Source organism: Oncorhynchus clarkii, chromosome 12, assembly GCF_045791955.1.
Source record: "Oncorhynchus clarkii lewisi isolate Uvic-CL-2024 chromosome 12, UVic_Ocla_1.0, whole genome shotgun sequence".
Lineage (NCBI taxonomy): Eukaryota > Metazoa > Chordata > Actinopteri > Salmoniformes > Salmonidae > Oncorhynchus > Oncorhynchus clarkii.
In genome coordinates, this window is record NC_092158.1 from 56,073,659 (window position 1) to 56,093,801 (window position 20,143).

General features: G+C 44.6%; 1 protein-coding gene across 1 annotated transcript in view; it reads left to right on the forward strand.

The window, feature by feature from the left end:
* The window catches only part of LOC139420835 (actin-binding LIM protein 3-like), a 130,269-nt gene that overhangs the window by 81,889 nt on the left and 28,237 nt on the right, over positions 1 to 20,143 (forward strand). The window contains exons 6-9 of the mRNA XM_071171176.1: positions 161 to 254; positions 2,216 to 2,303; positions 5,269 to 5,327; positions 5,644 to 5,715. Of these exons, the coding sequence (XP_071027277.1) occupies positions 161 to 254; positions 2,216 to 2,303; positions 5,269 to 5,327; positions 5,644 to 5,715 (313 nt within the window). The remainder of the gene's footprint in view (positions 1 to 160; positions 255 to 2,215; positions 2,304 to 5,268; positions 5,328 to 5,643; positions 5,716 to 20,143) is intronic.

Sequence of the window (20,143 nt, forward strand, 5' to 3'; positions counted from 1 at the left end):
GCACACATAGCCGCGACATGCCATCCATGGACTGTGTTCATCTGTTATAATGGACTGTTATCATTGTGTCTTTTGACTAATTGAAAAAAAGACTAGCTACTGACTGTACTACGTGTGTGTTTGTGTGTGTGTGTGTGTGTGTGTGTGTGTGTTTTCTCAGGGATGGTATTCCGTACTGTGAGACTGACTACCACGCTCAGTTTGGCATCCAGTGTGCAACCTGTATCAGATACATCAGTGGCAGAGTGCTTGAGGTGAGTCTGTCTGTCTGTCTGTATGTCTGTCTGCCTGCATGTCTGTCTGCCTGTCTGCCTGACCGACCATCTGAGACCTCATCTCACACTGCTTTCTACCGCTCACTAATTATAAACCAATGACAAACTTCACCACAAAGCGTTGATTTATGAATGAGACATCAGCGTCAATCTTTTCATTAAGTGTGTATCGTGCCTTTTCATTACCTCACAGACGAGACAGCAGTTTTGAAATCTTGGCATCGGATCTAATTTTAAAGAAACAAACGTTGACAGACATGGAGGGGAAGTGAAAATCAACCTCTTGTTTTGTCCTCTTGATATGAACCACATTAAATAAGTAAAGTACTCTGGTATTTCTTAGAGATCATACTAAAGAATACAAATGAACAAAACACTATGACACCATCATTGCAAGTCATAATGTCCATGCATGTGATTAGTGCTTTTGAGTTGAAATCAATCCAGGCTCCTTGAATGCGCTGAGTGCAGACAAGAGAGCAAATGTATTCAGACTGCGTGCCGTCACAGCTCTAAAAATAGAGAGGCTTTTAATGCTCTGTCATCATGGCTAAACATGAGGGCCTCTGACAACCCCTGCACCTTAAGGTGGGACACTGTAACACACACACACACACGCGCGCACACACACACACACACACACACACACACACACACACACACACACACACAAATGATCCAAGATGACTCAACTGGCTCGCTTTCCATCTCTTTGTGGTGTTAGAACTAACTGTTTTAAACTTGTAGCGCTATACTGTATTTGTATGTGATGATTGAGGTTCTTTGTCTCACTGCTAGAATCCATCCAGAATCATTTCACTCCCTAAAGAGAAGCGTAATGGGTGTATTGGTGCTGCTCGTTTTGTGTTTTTCTGTAGGCGACTGTAGAATATGCAATATACTCTAAACAGATATCTGCTCTGCTAAAATGACATTTCATTTTAGAGGGACATTTTGTAAAATACTGGAATCTTCTCCTCTCTGCGCCGGATCAGATGTGCCTGTCATTTTCTATGAGTAGTCTGTGAACTTTGAATCTACTGGCGTGTGTGTATACGACATTGTGAAAGGCACACCTTGGACACACAGTGGCTAATTGAAACGGACTTAATCACTGAGTGATTATGAAATTGCTTTGGAAGAGAGTGGAATTGGAGTGTCCAATTACTGGAGCTGTGTCTGAGTAGCATCCATCACTTACATGCCTTTTCTCTTCTTTCTCTTTTTCCATCTTCTCACCTCCGCACCTTAAATCACCTGGGCTGGAACCGTCTTATATCTTCTGAAATCCACTCCCAATGATGCCTTTTTCTCTCACTCTCTTTCCCTCTCTCTTTCCCTCTCTCTTTCCTTCACTCTTTCTCTCTCTTGATCTCTCTCTTCGTCCCTCACTCCCTCTCTCACTCTCTCAATTCAATTCAAAGGGCTTTATTGGCATGGGAAAAATATAATAAACAAAAGTGAAATAATCAATCAAAAATGTACAGTAAACATTATACTCACAAGTTTCAAAGGAATAGACACATTTTAAATGTCATAGTATGGCTACAGTATGTACAGTGTTATAATGATGTGCAAATAGATAAAGTACAAAAGGGAAAATAAATAAACAAATATGGGTTGAATTTACAATGGTGTTTGTTCTTCACTGGTTGCTCTTTTCTCCTCTTTCTCTCTCTCTGCCCCACTCTCTCTCTCTCTCTCTATCTGCCCCTCTCTCTCTCTGCCCCTCTCTCTCTGCCCCTCTCTCTATCTGCCCCTCTCTCTCTTTCTCTCTCTCTCTCTTTCTCTCGCTCGCTCTCTCTCTCCCTCTCGCTCTGCCCCTCTTTCTCTCTCCCTCTCGCTCTGCCCCTCTTTCTCTCTCCCTCTCTCTTTCTGCCTCTCTCCCCCTCTTTCTCTTTCGTTCTCTCTCTGTCTCTCTTTCTCTCTCTGTCTCTCAGGCAGGAGGAAAGCACTACCACCCCACCTGTGCCCGTTGTTCCCGCTGTCAGATGATGTTTACAGAAGGAGAGGAGATGTACCTTACAGGTAAGTAAGGCTCTTTTCCTGTCGACGATAATAACATGATGTGCTGTATCATTAACTTTAATGCACTTTGATGGTGAGCCCTATTCACTTGTGCAATTCAGTGTTAATTTGCTCTTGGGTGATAATAACCCTTCCCTAAAATAACACAAAGTAACATCCATTCTCTAAAATGGATTTCCAGACATCATGCACTTCCAAAACTCAGTATAGGTTGAATAGGACAAACTCCTCAGTTCAGACTGTTATTCAGCAGGGCCTTGGCCTGCCATTAGTTTGAATTATGACAGTTTCATAAACAGTCTCCCACCATTATTGATCACAGCGATACTGTACATAATTGAATAGACTGGCCTTAACTGACTCTTCTACAGAGCCTCTGATGGCCACTCAATACAGTACACTCTGTTCAGCTACTATAGCTCACTGTGAAGAATGTTAAAGTGGTCTGCCTGGCTTCTCATCGCCCGTTAGCTCCATCATTATATGCAGTCTTCGTCCCAGAGGCCATCCTATTCTCTATATAGGGTACTACTGGTCAAAAGTAGTGCACAGACAATCAGACAATGCTAACCCATGCTACTCCACATTATTAACATGCTTCTCTGAATCACGGCGAGACCGCTAAAACACAACATTAGCATATTGTAACACAAGTGCATGCAGCCCCCAAGGTTATGTTTCCCCTGGATGGTTAATTTAAGAGGGGGGCATCAAGGAGGGCTGAGTGATCGGGGCTCAGGGAGCTACTCAATTACCAGCCACATAACAAAGGCCAGTGAATCAATCCAACACACTCTGACGGCATGGCTGGACTGAGAAGTGGCAAATTGTTAAAGGTAGAGATTGATCCTACAGAGCATGCCATGTGGCCGGCCTCCCCTATTGCTTCTGCCCCTGATATTCACTACATATGTCAACAAGCGGCCCAGCTGTGCAACACTGAAAGTTCCTCAACAACATTAAAGGAAAATTCCACCCAAAAACTATATTTTGGTATTTGTTTCATTAGTCCATTGTATATAGTCCCAAAATGATTTGAATGTCAGCTAAATGTTTTTCAAGATACAGTATATAACTTTCAAAATACAGAAATACAGCCGGTATGATACATTTTGCATCATATGATGCAAAACGCATAATATGTTTTCCTTTAACCTGCTGGAGGTGGAAAGAAGCCTTTCAGGTGTTAGAAAAAATTATCCAACAAAATTATCCAATTTACAGATGGGGGGGGGGGGGGGGGGGTGGCATAGATATCATACTGGGCATAAAATACAACGGCTACAGCTGCCCCAATCTGCCCTCCCTGCAAACATATCGGGAAAACCTGAACGTAGAGTTTGCAAAGACCCTCCTCAATCCGGCCCCCTACCACCAAGTGCTGTCCCCGAACACAGCTCCATCTCTCGTCGTGTTACCCGGTCCTCAACAATGTTGAAACCCATCAGGTGCAGAACCAAGCGCGACCAAAGCAGCACGATGCCATACGTGACTATGCTGCTCAACCATTAAGCTATGGACTACCACTCCTGTCTTACCCTCAGCACTGACGGTTTTCCGAAATATATCTATTTTAAGTTGTAGTTTTTATTGTGTTGATGATTTTCTTGTGCACAGTGTATTTATGTAAATTGTGTCAAATAATTCAGCATCGGCTGCCATTGATACTTTGTCATTTCGAATTTGTGAAGAAGAAAAAAAACATTCTATGGAGCCTTTGTTCTGATTTGTCTCTGCCTGAAGGCTGCTACCTCTCAGGTTTAGCTATTTAGATAGTGTAGCTACAGTATTTCTACCTATTTTCCGAGTGGGTTGAAAAGCATTCTTTATTATTATTGTTTTTTAAAGTTTAATGCATTTTTGTAAAAGGTTAATGCATTTAAGTTGATGCGAATTAGATATATTTCCTGTAACCCTTCATTCACAATTAGGGTTACCGAGGTTGTGTTAGGAAACCTGGGGAGGAGACTTCCTCTCACAACATTCATGCAGGAAGTTTTGAAGGGGTCTAACTATCGATTGAGGGAGATAGGCCTAGGTGCTGTTGAGCGTCAAATGCATGGTGGGTGGACTATTGATTCCCACAGATCGTGCTGTAGGCCTATCTATGGCTGTGCTCGATTTATAGGACTGATATTAACTGTAGATTGTAAGCATGACATCCTAATTGAATTGACTGGAGGCCAAATGCTACATTCTGTACCGGCTTCCCGCAATGCTTCTGATGTGGAACGTGATATCCAGGCAGGCAGCCACTCAGTTCCGCGTACAGTAACAGTGGTGTATCGCCCTAGAGCCTGGGGAAACCGGATGTATGAGAGGAAGTACCTGGTACTCTCTCATTATCATTATTTGTTAATATGCACTGAGGAGTACTGAGGAGGAGCATGACATTAGTGGTTTAGTGTTTCCATCCCTCCCAGGAAGAACTAGAATGAGATAACATTTTAGTCTATCTCGCTGTGTGTGTGTGTGTGTGTGTGTGTGTGTGTGTGTGTGTGTGTGTGTGTGTGTGTGTGTGCGTGTGCGTGTGTGTGTGTGCGCACGTGTGTGTGTGCGCGTGTGTGTGAAAAAGCGCGGGCGAGAGAGAGAGAGTGAGAGCGGAAGGGGAGAGAGAGGGAAAAGAGAGAGGGAGAGTTACGACTTCAGCCTCCAAGCCTCTCTCAGATATGTACTCTAGGTCACCTTTGATGTATGGCTGTTGTTGAGAAGTGCTGATCTACTGACACATGCATTTGATCGGTGTGTGTTAAAAAGTTTACGAACACGAGACACTGTAAAAACATTTCTGAGCTGTGAGCTTCAGAAGAACTGTGGCCTTCTACTCCAGTCATCAATAATGAAAAGCACCCCGGTGGTTTTACAGTATTGTAATTGCAATAGCTGTTGTGTGGTGGAATGAATGTGAAGTTATTTTTTATTTTTTTTAGCCATATGTTTGATTGCGGATGTGTCCCCGCTACAGGTTCCGAGGTGTGGCATCCCATGTGTAAACAAGCAGCACGGCTGGAGAAGAAACTCAGGGTGAGTAGAACCCTGTGTCTCTGTCTCCCTTCCTGTTAGTAACACTTTGACCTCAACTATAAAACACCACTATTACACTACTATATCCGCCTAGAAACTCCTGCAGTTTAGTCCGAACTGAATCCCTCGCGTTCCTATTCTTGGACTAAGATGACGTGTCAGGCTGGGGGTATAATCACGCAGCCTCGCGGTAGGGAGAGGATCTGAGGTAAATGCAGGGGTGTTGTTGTTTGTCTCCCTCAGCGGTAGTCTGGCCTCTGCAGGCTTACTCTGACACACATGGTGCGCGTGTGTGCGTGTGTGTTTGTTCCCACAGTTAAGACGTACCTCTGAGGCCTCCATTTCCCCCCCTGGCTCCAGCATCGGTTCCCCGAGCCGCGTCATCTGTGTGAGTAGTCTGTCGCCAAGGCATCGCCATGGTTACTTGTTTACATGTACACCTTCTGTTGGCTACCAGCCTGTCTTGGAGGCGTAGCCCCCTTTGCAGGACCTGTCACTCAGAGCCATCAGTCATTCACATGGGTCGACAGTCCACCATGTGCGGTTGTGTGTTAATGTCATTTATGTGGTTTGCTTCAGGTGTTTGTATGTCTGTTTGAGACAACAGTGTTTGTTATATCCAATGTATTATTGATGTATGTTTAAAGTAGGTTCACATACTTTCTCCATTGTTGACTGTTGCACTGTGAAGCTGACATTCGGTATAGTCTTTATTCCACTGTAGAGGAAAGCAACCATGGTAAAGATCTTGTTTAGAGACATCTGCTGTCGTTGAGTTGAGTGTGTGCTGAGCCTAAAGAGGTCCTTTAAATTATCAATAAAACGTCACAATACGGTGCCAAGCGTTCGATTTGGCTGCTGGGGAGCAAGGAGAACCCCGGCTCCGCACAAAACCGTTGACAACCACGTGCCGTTTTCAAGGGGATTGTTAAATAAATGTTAGAACTACTTGGTTTTAATATCATCACCCCTTGAAGAGAATAGTCAGAACTACACATGTCCACATGATTCCACATTTAGCTCTATCACCATAGTTATACAGTAAGTAACTGTATGCTTTTCAGTTGATCATGTCATTTCAGATACGTGAGGGTAGCCTATCCATTTGACATGTAGCTAGCTAGCTAAGCAAACAACGTGCCATTTAGCTTGCTTCATCAGAGATGAAGCTTTTGGAAAGAGCCTGAATTCGGTAAGTCCTTGTCCTGGTAAAGTTGTCAGTCGGACTACTGTCATCACCACTATAGATGGCTGCCACGCCCTGACCTTAGTATTCTTTGTTTTCTTTATTATTTTGGTTAGGTCAGGGTGTGACATGGGTGATGTATGTGTTTTTGTACTGTCTAGGGGTTTTGCATGTTTCTGGGGGTGTATACTATCTAGGTGTTTATGTATGTCTATGGTTGCCTAGATTGGTTCTCAATTGGAGGCAGCTGTTTATCGTTGTCTCTGATTGGGAACCATATTTAGGTAGCCATCGTCTTTGGGTATTTCGTGGGTTATTGTCTATGTGTTAGTTGCCTGTGTCAGCACTATAATTAGCGTCTTGTTTGTTTATGTGTTTCTTCGTCGTCATTAAAGTAACATGTTCATATCACACTGCGCCTTGGTCTCCTCCATTCAACGAACGTGACAATGGCAAGCAAATGAAACTATATTTGGATATAGCCATCTCATTTATCCACTAAAAGTTAGCTTGTTAACTAGTCAAATTGATCCTTTCATAGCCAGCTAGACAATTTGATGTGGTCCATCAATCAATGCAACCTATCATGTCTGTAAGCAAAAATTGGGATTAAACACTCTTCATAACAATGTAAAAAACGGTGATGTTTGCTAACTTCGCTAGTTAGGCCTAATTGGATACAAAATTATATTAGGGGGCCTCCCGAGTGGCACAGTGATCTAAGGCACTGCATCGTAGTGTTTGCGGCGTCACTATAGCCAGGCTGTGTCACAACCGTCCGTGACCGTGCTGCACACAATTGGCCCATCGTCGTCGGTTCGGGGAGGGTTTGGCCAGGGGGGGCTTTAATTAGCTCATAAAATAAACTCAGCAAAAAAAAGAAACGTTCCTTTTTCAGGACCGTGTCTTTCAAAGATAATTTGTAAAAATCCAAATAACCTCACAGATCTTCATTGTAACGGGATTAAACACTGTTTCCCATGCTTGTTCAATGAACCATAAACAATGAATGAACATGCACCTGTGGAACGGTCGTTAAGACACTTACAGCTTAACAGCTTACAGATGGTAGGCAATTTAAGGTCACAGTTATGAAAGCTTAGGACACTAAAGAAGCCTTTCTACTGACTCTGAAAAACACCAAAAGAAAGATGCCCAAGGTCCCTGCTCATCTGCATAAATGTGCCTTAGGCATGCTGCAAGGAGGCATGAGGACTACAGATGTGGCCAGGGCAATAAAATGCAATGCCCGTACTGTGAGAAGCCTAAGAGAGACAGGACAGACAGCTGATCGTCCTCGCAGTGGCAGACCAAGTGTAACAACACCTGCACAGGATCGGTACATCCGAGCATCACATCTACGGGACAGGTACAGGATGGCAACAACAACTGCCCGAGTTACACCAGGAACGCACAATCCCTCCATCAGTGCTCAGACTGTCCGCAATAGGCTGAGAGAAGTTGGACTGAGGGCTTGTAGGCCTGTTGTAAGGCAGGTCCTCACCAGACATCACCGGCAACAACGTTGCCTATGGGCACAAACCCTCCGTCACTGGACCAGACAGGACTGGCAAAAAGTGCTCTTCGCTGACGAGTCGCGGTTTTGTCTCACCAGGGGTGATGGTCGGATTCGCATTTATCGTCAAAGGAATGAGCATTACAACGAGGCCTGTACTCTGGAGCGGGATCGATTTAGAGGTGGAGGGTCCGTCATGGTCTGGGGCGGTGTGTCACAGCATCATCGGACTGAGCTTGTTGTCATTGCAGGCAATCTCAACGCTGTGCATTACAGGGAAGTTATCCTCCTTCCTCATGTGGTACCCTTCCTGCAGGCTCATCTTGACATGACCCTCCAGCCTGACAATGCCACCAGCCATACCGCTTGTTCTGTGCGTGATTTCCTGCAAGACAGGAATGTCGGTGTTCTGCCATGGCCAGCGAAGAGGCCGGATCTCAATACCATTGAGCACGTCTGGGACCTGTTGGATCGGAGGGTGAGGGCTAGGGTCATTCCCCCCAGAAATGTCCGGGAACTTGCAGGTGCCTTGGTGGAAGAGTGGGGTAACATCTCACAGCAAGAACTGTTAAATCTGCAGTACTTAATGCAGCTGGTGGCCACACTAGATACTGACTGTTACTTTTGATTTCGACCCCCCCCCCCCCCCCCCCTTTTTGTTAGTCACATGTCTGTGGAACTTGTTCAGTTTATGTCTCAGTTGTTGAATCTTGCTATGTTCATACAAATATTTACACATGTTAAGTTTTCTGAAAATAAACACAGTTGACAGTTTATATACAGTGCCTTGCGAAAGTATTCGGCCCCCTTGAACTTTGCGACCTTTTGCCACATTTCAGGCTTCAAACATAAAGATATAAAACTGTATTTTTTTGTGAAGAATCAACAACAAGTGGGACACAATCATGAAGTGGAACGACATTTATTGGATATTTCAAACTTTTTTAACAAATCAAAAACTGAAAAATTGGGCGTGCAAAATTATTCAGCCCCTTTTACTTTCAGTGCAGCAAACTCTATCCAGAAGTTCAGTGAGGATCTCTGAATGATCCAATGTTGACCTAAATGACTAATGATGATAAATACAATCCACCTGTGTGTAATCAAGTCTCCGTATAAATGCACCTGCACTGTGATAGTCTCAGAGGTCCGTTAAAAGCGCAGAGAGCATCATAAAGAACAAGGAACACACCAGGCAGGTCCGAGATACTGTTGTGAAGAAGTTTAAAGCCGGATTTGGATACAAAAAGATTTCCCAAGCTTTTAACATCCCAAGGAGCACTGTGCAAGCGATAATATTGAAATGGAAGGAGTATCAGACCACTGCAAATCTACCAAGACCTGGCCGTCCCTCTAAACTTTCAGCTCATACAAGGAGAAGACTGATCAGAGATGCAGCCAAGAGGCCCATGATCACTCTGGATGAACTGCAGAGATCTACAGCTGAGGTGGGAGACTCTGTCCATAGGACAACAATCAGTCGTATATTGCACAAATCTGGCCTTTATGGAAGAGTGGCAAGAAGAAAGCCATTTCTTAAAGATATCCATAAAAAGTGTTGTTTAAAGTTTGCCACAAGCCACCTGGGAGACACACCAAACATGTGGAAGAAGGTGCTCTGGTCAGATGAAACCAAAATTGAACTATTTGGCAACAATGCAAAACGTTATGTTTGGCGTAAAAGCAACACAGCTGAACACACCATCCCCACTGTCAAACATGGTGGTGGCAGCATCATGGTTTGGGCCTGCTTTTGCTCAGCAGGGACAGGGAAGATGGTTAGAATTGATGGGAAGATGGATGGATCCAAATACTGGAATTACAGTATTACAGTAATACATTCTGGAAGAAAACCTGATGGAGTCTGCAAAAGACCTGAGACTGGGACGGAGATTTGTCTTCCAACAAGACAATGATCCAAAACATAAAGCAAAATCTACAATGGAATGGTTCAAAAATAAACATATCCAGGTGTTAGAATGGCCAAGTCAAAGTCCAGACCTGAATCCAATCGAGAATCTGTGGAAAGAACTGAAAACTGCTGTTCACAAATGCTCTCCATCCAACCTCACTGAGCTCGAGCTGTTTTGCAAGGAGGAATGGGAAAAAATGTCAGTCTCTCGATGTGCAAAACTGATAGAGACATACCCCAAGCGACTTACAGCTGTAATCGCAGCAAAAGGTGGCGCTACAAAGTATTAACTTAAGGGGGCTGAATAATTTTGCACGCCCAATTTTTCAGTTTTTGATTTGTTAAAAAAGTTTGAAATATCCAATAAATGTCGTTCCACTTCATGATTGTGTCCCACTTGTTGTTGATTCTTCACAAAAAAATACAGTTTTATATCTTTATGTTTGAAGCCTGAAATGTGGCAAAAGGTCGCAAAGTTCAAGGGGGCCGAATACTTTCGCAAGGCACTGTACAGTACAAGTCAAACGTTTGTCACACCTACTCATACAAGGGTTTTTCTTTATTTTTACTCTTTTCTACATTGTGGAATAATAGTGAAGACACCAAAACTTTGAAATAACACAAATGGAATCATGTAGTAACCAAATACTGTTAAGTGTTAAATTCTTCAAAGTAGCCACTCTTTGCCTTGATGGCAGCTTTACACACTCTTGGCAATCTGTCAACCAGCTTCACCTGGAATGCTTTTCCAACAGTCTTGAAGGAGTTCCCACATATGCTGAGCACCTGTTGGCAGCTTTTCCTTCACTCTGCGGTCCGTCTCACCCCAAACCATCTCAATTTGTTTGAGGTCAGAGGATTGTGGAGGCCAGGTCATCTGATGCAGCACTCCATCACTCTCCTTCTTACACAGCCTGGAGGTGTGTTGTGTCATTGTCCTGTTGAAAAACGAATGATAGTTCCACTAAGCCCAAACCAGATGGGATGGCGTATAGCTGCAGAATGCTGTGGTAGCCATGTTTGTTAAGTGTGCCTTGAATTCTAAATAAATCATTTCTAGTGTCACCAGCAAAGCATCCCCACACCATCATACCTCCTCCTCCATACTTCAAGGTGGGAACCACACATGCAGAGATCATCCGTCCAGCTTCTCTGCATCTCACAATGACACAGCGGTTGGAACCAAAAATCTAAAATTTGGATTCATCAGACCAAAGGACAGATTTCCACCAGTCTAATGTCCGTTGCTCGTGTTTCTTGGCCCAAGCAAGACTCTTCTTCTTGTTGGTGTCCTTTAGTAGCTCTTTATTTGTAGCAATTCCACCACCAAGGCCTGATTCACGCAGTCTCCTCTGAATAGTTGATGTTGAGATGTGTCTGTTATTTGGGCTGCATTGTCTGAGGCCGGTAACTCTAATGAACTTATCCTCTGCAGCAGAGGTAACTCTGGGTCTTCCTTTCCTGTGGCAGTCCTCATGAGAGCCAGTTTCATCATAGCGCTTGATGGTTTTTGCGATTGCACTTGAAGAAACTTTTAAAGTTCTTGAAATTTCACTTATTGACTGACCTTCATGTCTTAAAGTAATGATGGACTGTCATTTCTCTTTGTTTATTTGAGCTCTTTGCCATAATATGTACTTGGTATTTTACCAAATAAGGCTGTCTAATGTACACAGTACCACCCCTACCTTGTCACAGCACAACTGATTGGCTCAAACGCATTAAAAAGAAAATAAATTCCACAAATTAATTTTTAACAAGGCACACCTGTTAATTGAAATGCATTCCAGGTTACCTTATGAAACTGGCTGAGAGAATGTCAAGAGCGTGTGCAAAGCTGTCATCAAGGCAAAGGGTCACTAGTTTATATTTGGATTTATTTAACACATTTTTGGTTCCATATGTATTATTTCATATTTTTGTTGTCTTCACTATTATTCTACAATGTAGAAAATAGTAAAAAATAAAGAAAAACCCTTGAATGAGTAGGTGTGTCCAAACTTTTGACTGGTACTGTGTATATATCTATATTAGGTCTACTTACCACTATATGTTTGCCAACTGTACAATGTTTCAACCGTTAGCTTGCAAAGTAAACAAGAGTACATCGGCAAATGTGCGCCGACAGGCTGCTTGACAGGCAGTGCCCGCATACAGTAGGATGGGAAATGAACCTAAACCACTCAACTGTCCAATTAATGGTGGTAAATTGAGCGATATCGTGAGGCTACACTCACGTATCTGAAATGACATGATCAATTAATCTTTACTGAACATCAAAAACGTGCAGTTACTTGATGTATTATTGATGATTGAGCTAAATGTGCACAATTGTGACCGACCACCCCGATTCATCTTATGGTGCAAAATGTGATTATTATTATTTTTACATTGGATAAAAGTAGAGACTCAGAGCTACAAAATGGTATATCATATACTGCAGTTGAGGAACAATAGGAAAGTAATTATGCTTTAAAAGTTGATAGACATGTAACCCCACGTGAGGCCACTTGTTAAACAGAGTGATTAAGGTAGTGTAAACAACCAAATATTTAAAAACTAAAAGTGGTGAAAGGAGTAGCCTACAATAAGGAAAAACTCCAGGTAAAAATACACTTTATCTGATCCTTTAGCTACAGTATATCCTAATCTGACTTTGGTGCAGGTCATGCTGTTCTTCACATTACCGTATCTGGTAAACACACACTATATCAAATACAATCCAAGTGTATTTGTCACATACACATGGTTAGCAGATGTTAATGTCAGTGTAGCGAAATGCTTGTGCTTCTAGTTCCGACCATGCAGTAATATCTAACAAGTAATCTAACCTAACAATTTCACAACAACTACCTTATACACACAAGTGTAAAGGAATGAATAAGAATATGTACATAAAAAATATATGAATGTGTGATTGCTGAACGGCATAGATGCAGTATATGGTATGGAGTACAGTATATACATTTGAGATGAGTAATGTAGGGTATGTAAACATTATATAAAGTGGCATTGTTTAAAGTGGCTAGTGATACATTTATTACATAAATGTTTCATTATTAAAGTGGCTAGAAATGAGTCAGTATGTTGGCAGCAGCCACTCAATGTTAGTGATGGCTGTTTAACAGTCTGCTGGCCTTGAGATAGAAGCTGTTTTTCAGTCTCTCGGTCCCTGCTTTGATGCACCTGTACTGATCTCGCCTTCTGTATGGTAACAGGGTGAACAGGCAGTGGCTTGGGTGGTTGTTGTCCTTGATGATCTTTATGGCCTTCCTGTGACATCGGGTGGTGTAGGTGTCCTGGAGGGCAGGTAGTTTGCCCCTGGTGATGCGTTGTGCAGACCTCACTACCCTCTGGAGAGCCTTACGGTTGTGGGCGGAGGATAGGGGATAGGGGGCTGCGTGGATAGGGGGCTGCTCCCTCTGCTGTTTCCTGAAGTCCACAATCATCTCCTTTGTTTTGTTGACATTGAGTGTGAGGTTATTTTCCTGACACCACACTCCGAGGGCCCTCACCTTCTCCTTGTAGGCCGTGTCGTCGTTGTTGGTAATCAAGCCTACCACTGCAGTGGTCTGCAAACTTGATGATTGAGTTGTTAGGCGTGCATGGCCACGCAGTCATGGGTGAACAGGGAGTACAGGAGAGGGCTGAGAACGCACCCTTGTGGCCCCAGTGTTGAGGATCAGCAGGATGGAGATGTTGTTACCTACCCTCACCACCTGGGGGCGGCCCATCAGGAAGTCCAGGACCCAGTTGCACAGGGAGGGGTCGAGACCCAGGGTCTCGAGTTTAATGACGAATTTGGAGGGTACTATGGTGTTAACTGCTAAGCTGTAGTCGATGTACAGCATTCTTACATAGGTATTCCTCTTGTCCAGATGGGTTAGGGCAGTGTGCAGTGTGATTGCGATTGCGTTGTATGTGGACCTATTGGGGCGGTAGGCAATTTGGAGTGGGTCTAGGGTGTCAGGTAGGGAGTAGGTGATATGGTCCTTGACTAGTCTCTCAAAGTACTTCATGATGACGGAAGTGAGTGCTACAGGGCAATATTTAATTAGCTCAGTTACCTTTGCTTTCTTGGGAACAGGAACAATGCTGGCCCTCTTGAAGCATGTGGGAACAGCAGACTGGGATAAGGATTTGATTGAATATGTCCGTAAACACACCAGCCAGCTGGTCTGCGCATGCTCTTAGGATGTGGCTCGGCCGGCAGCCTTGCGAGGGTTAACACGTTCAAATGTTTTACTCACGTTGGCTGCAGTGAAGGAGAACCCACAGGTTTTGGTAGCGGGCCGTGTCAGTGGCACTGTGTTGTCCTCAAAGCGAACAAATAAGTTGTTTAGTTTGTCTGGGAGCAAGACATCGTGGTCCCCGACGGGGTTGGTTTTCCTTTTGTAGTCCATGATTGTCTGTTGTCCCTGCCACATACCTCTCGTGTCTGAGCCGTTGAATTGTAAATCTACTTTGTCTCTATACTGACGCTTAGCTTCTTTGATTGCCTTGCGGAGGGAATAGCTGTTTATATTCGGTCATGTTTCCAGTCACCTTGCCCTGGTCTAAAGCAGTGGTTCGTGCTTTCAGTTTTGCGCAAATGCTGCCATCAATCCACGGTTTCTGTTTGGGGAATGTTTTAATAGACGCTGTGGGTACAACATCACCGATGCACTTGCTAATAAACTCGCTCACCGAATCAGCGTATATATATATAAAATAAATCAAAGTTTATTTTGACACATGCACAGGATACAGAAGGTGTAAACAGTACAGCTAAATGGTTACTTGATATATTTGCATGGTAGCAATATCAAAGATAGTGTCCAGATCAAAATATTTTATAAATATTTTATAATTTTTAGATGATGCTTACCCAGACACACTTGTCTAAATTGATGGGTCATGTTAAATAAATGCAATAACTGTCCCCCAGCCACATTTAGCTAAGTGGATGGGTCACTATTGTCTAGACATGGAGACATGTTAATGAAATACAATAGATGGCCGTAATCACCCCCAGACACACCTGGCTAACTGAATGGGTCATGTAATCATCTGGTGAAGTGGAGTTTTTTGTTTAGACATGTAGCTATCTAGCTAGTTAGCTAGCTGAACAATGAACCATAATCCCAACCCATGCTACTAGCAATACAAACAGATTTCCATAGCTAGCCACCATGCATGAAATGCTGTAATATGAATCTGCAAGTAGCTAAAGCTAACCAACTAGTTTCAATGTTAACTAGCTTGCTAACATTAGGCTATAACTAGCAATGCAAATGGATTTTCTGAGATACAAATAATATTACCACAGATCATTCACGTAATGTTAGCTAGCAAGCCAGCTTGTAATTTAACCATTTTATTTGTATTTACAGATGGCATGCAAGTTTGTTATTAAAGCACAAGAAAGTGCATATGTTCCAGAAGGCATTTCTGCCAAAAAATGCCACTTTGTCATCTTTGGCCCTATGCTATCCTCACCAGGCGGCTGTGATTGGATCCAATTCAAATTCCGTATCAACCTATTAAAATCGTTAATGTAGTTGGACGTCATAGAACACTTTTCCATGAGAGCGTCCTTAACAGCAGTCAAACAGCACATTCTGCTGTAACTGAAAACACACATGTACAATTGGATGAATAGCTCAGTGTTGTGATCCTGGTTCCTGGTGATTTTTGATGTTTGCGGCAAGTTTGAATCCTAGCTGAGATACCCTATATATACAAAAGCATGTGGACACCCCTTCAAATTGGTACTGACAGGTGTATAAAATTGAGCACGCAAACCGTAGTCTGGCTTTTTTATGGCGGTTTTGGAGCAGTGGCTTCTTTTTTGCTGAGCGGCCTTTCAGATTATGTCGATATAGGACTCATTTTACTGTGGAAATAGATACTTTTGTACCTGTTTCCTCCAGCATCTTCACAAGGTCCTTTGCTGTTGTTCTGGGATTGATTTGTACTTTTCGCACCAAGGTATGTTCATCTCTAGGAGACAGAATGTGTCTCCTTCTTGAGCGGTCTGACGGCTGCGTGGTCCCATGGTGTTTATACCTGCGTACTATTGTTTGTACAGATGAACGTGGTACCTTCAGGCATTTGGAAATTGCTCCCAAGGATGAACCAGACTTGTGGAGGTCTCCAATTTTTTCTGAGGTCTTGGCTGATTTCTTTTGATTTTCCCATGATGTCAAGCAAAGAGGCACTGAGTTTGAAGGTAGGCCTTGAAATAATTCCTTTTTTGTGTCTCTATTTTAGTTTGGTCAGGGCGTGAGTTGGGGTGGGAATTCTATGTTTTGTGTTCTATATTTTCTGTTTTGTGTTTTGTTGCACCTTGCAGAACTGTTTGTTTGTCGGTTTGTTGTTTTTGTTCAGTATTCGGCCTTATTAAAATGATTATGAACACGTACAACGCTGCACTTTGGTCCTCTTCTACTTATCCCGTCGACAATCGTTACAGAACTACCCACCAGCAAAGGACCAAGCAGCGTGGTGAAAGGGACTCCTGGACAGGTGAGCAGCGCTATCTGGAGTATGAGACAACCTGGGAGGAGATAGAGGTGGTCGGTCGGCCAGCAAGGAAGCCCAAGAGGCAGCCCCCCTCCCCACAAAATATTGGGAGGGGGCACAGGGGAGTGTGGCAGAGTCAGGTTGGAGACCTGATCCAACTCCCCGTGCTTACCGTGGAGGGCGTCGTACTGGTCAGGCATCGTGTTATGTGGTCAAGCGCACGGTGTCTCCAGTACTCGTTCTTAGCCCGGTGCACCGCATCTGCCGGGCTAGAGTGACGATCCAGCCAGGGAGAATGGTGCCAGCCCTGCTCTCCAGACAGCCAGTGCGTCTCCTCGGGCCAGGATATCCTGCGTCGGCTCTGCGCACTGTGTCTCCCGTGTGTCTACACAGCTCAGTGTGTCCTGTGCCTGCGTCCTGTGCCTGCGCCCCGCACGTGCCGGGGTAAAATCACCATCCAGCCAGGACGGGTTGTGCAGGCCCTTAGTTCGAGACCTCCAGTGTGCCTCCACAGCCCGGTCTATCCTGTGCCTCCTCCGAGGACCAAGCTGTCTCTCCGTCTCCTCCCTCCAGGTTCTCCCGTCAGTCAGGAGCTGCCGGAGCCACCGTCACTCCGGAGCTGCCGGAGTCTCCTGTCTATTCGGGGCCCGCTGCAAGGGTCCCCAGTCCGAGATCGGCGGCGAGGGTCGCCGCTCAAATCAAATACAATTTTATTTGTCACATACACATGGTTAGCAGATGTTAATGCGAGTGTAGCGAAATGCTTGTGCTTCTAGTTCCGACAATGCAGTAATAACCAACAAGTAATCTAACTAACAATTCCAAAACTACTGTTTTATAGACACAAGTGTAAGGGGATAAATAATATGTACATAAAGATATATGAATGAGTGATGGTACAGAGCGGCATAGGCAAGATACAGTAGATGGTATCGAGTACAGTATATACATATGAGATGGGTATGTAAACAAAGTGGCATAGTTAAAGTGGCTAGTGATACATGTATTACATAAAGATGCAGTAGATGATATAGAGTACAGTATATACATATGAGATGAATAATGTAGGGTATGTAAACATTATATTAGGTAGCATTGTTTAAAGTGGCTAGTGATATATTTTACATCATTTCCCATCAATTCCCATTATTAAAGTGGCTGGAGTTGAGTCAGTGTGTTGGCAGCAGCCACTCAATGTTAGTGGTGGCTGTTTAACAGTCTGATGGCCTTGAGATAGAAGCTGTTTTTCAGTCTCTCGGTCCCAGCTTTGATGCACCTGTACTGACCTCGCCTTCTGTATGGTAACAGGGTGAACAGGCAGTGGCTCGGGTGGTTGTTGTCCTTGATGATCTTTATGGCCTTCCTGTGACATCGGTGGTGCAGGTGTCCTGGAGGGCAGGTAGTTTGCCCCTGGTGATGCTTTGTGCAGACCTCACTACCCTCTGGAGAGCCTTACGGTTGTGGCCGGAGCAGTTGCCGTATCAGGCGGTGATGCAGCCTGACAGGATGCTCTCGATTGTGCATCTGTAAAAGTTTTAGTGTTTTTGGTGATAAGTTCTTCAGCCTCCTGAGGTTGAAGAGGCGCTGCTGCGCCTTCTTCACGATGCTGTCTGTGTGGGTGGACCAATTCAGTTTGTCTGTGATGTGTATGCCGAGGAACTTAAAACTTGCTACCCTCTCCACTACTGTTCCATCGATGTGGATAGGGGGGTGTTCCCTCTGCTGTTTCCTGAAGTCCACAATCATCTCCTTAGTTTTGTTGACGTTGAGTGTGAGGTTATTTTCCTGACACCACACTCCGAGGGCCCTCACCTCCTCCCTGTAGGCCGTCTCGTCGTTGTTGGTAATCAAGCCTACCACTGTTGTGTCGTCCGCAAACTTGATTATTGAGTTGTTAGGCGTGCGTGGCCACGCAGTCGTGGGTGAACAGGGAGTACAGGAGAGGGCTCAGAACGCACCCTTGTGGGGCCCCAGTGTTGAGGATCAGCGAGGTGGAGATGTTGTTGCCTACCCTCACCACCTGGGGGCGGCCCGTCAGAAAGTCCAGTACCCAGTTGCACAGGGCGGGGTCGAGACCCAGGGTCTCGAGCTTGATGACGAGCTTGGAGGGTACTATGGTGTTAAATGCCGAGCTGTAGTCGATGAACAGCATTCTCACATAGGTATTCCTCTTGTCCAGATGGGTTAGGGCAGTGTGCAGTGTGGTTGAGATTGCATCGTCTGTGGACCTATTTGGGCGGTAAGCAAATTGGAGTGGGTCTAGGGTGCCAGGTAGGGTGGAGGTGATATGGTCCTTGACTAGTCTCTCAAAGCACTTCATGATGACGGAAGTGAGTGCTACGTAGTCGTTTAGCTCAGTTACCTTAGCTTTCTTGGGAACAGGAACAATGGTGGCCCTCTTGAAGCATGTGGGAACAGCAGACTGGGATAGGGATTGATTGAATATGTCCGTAAACACACACAGCCAGCTGGTCTGCGCATGCTCTGAGGGCGCGCCTGGGGATGCCGTCTGGGCCTGCAGCCTTGCGAGGGTTAACACGTTTAAATGTTTTACTCACCTCGGCTGCAGTGAAGGAGAGGCCGCATGTTTTGGTTGCAGGCCGTGTCAGTGGCACTGTATTGTCCTCAACGCGGGCAAAAAAAAGTTATTTAGTCTGCCTGGGAGCAAGACATCCTGGTCCGTGACGGGGCTGGTTTTCTTTTTGTAATCCGTGATTGACTGTAGACCCTGCCACATACCTCTTGTGTCTGAGCCGTTGAATTGAGATTCTACTTTGTCTCTATACTGACGCTTAGCTTGTTTGATTGCCTTGTGGAGGGAATAGCTACACTGTTTGTATTCGGTCATGTTTCCGGTCACCTCGCCCTGATTAAAAGCAGTGGTTCGCGCTTTCAGTTTCACGCGAATGCTGCCATCAATCCACTGTTTCTGGTTTGGGAATGTTTTAATCGTTGCTATGGGAACGACATCTTCAACGCACGTTCTAATGAACTCGCACACCGAATCAGCGTATTCGTCAATGTTGTTGTCTGACGCAATACAAAACATATCCCAGTCCACGTGATGGAAGCAGTCTTGGAGTGTGGAATCAGATTGGTCGGACCAGCGTTGAACAGACCTCAGCGTGGGAGCTTCTTGTTTTAGTTTCTGTCTGTAGGCAGGGATCAACAAAATGGAGTCGTGGTCAGCTTTTCCGAAAGGAGGGCGGGGCAGGGCCTTATATGCGTCGCGGAAGTTAGAATAGCAGTGATCCAAGGTTTTGCCAGCCCTGGTTGCGCAATCGATATGCTGATACAATTTAGGGAGTCTTGTTTTCAGATTAGCCTTGTTAAAATCCCCAGCTACAATGAATGCAGCCTCAGGATGTACGGATTCCAGTTTGCAAAGAGTCAAATAAAGTTCGTTCAGAGCCATCGATGTGTCTGCTTGGGGGGGATATATATACGGCTGTGATTATAATCGAAGAGAATTCCCTTGGTAGATAATGCGGTCGACATTTTATTGTGAGGAATTCTAAATCAGGTGAACAGAAGGACTTGAGTTTCTGTATGCTTTTGTGACCACACCACGTCTCGTTAGCCATAAGGCATACGCCCCCGCCCCTCTTCTTACCAGAAAGATGTTTGTTTCTGTCGGTGCGATGCGTGGAGAAACCAGCTGGCTGCACCGACTCCGATAGCGTCTCTCCAGTGAGCCA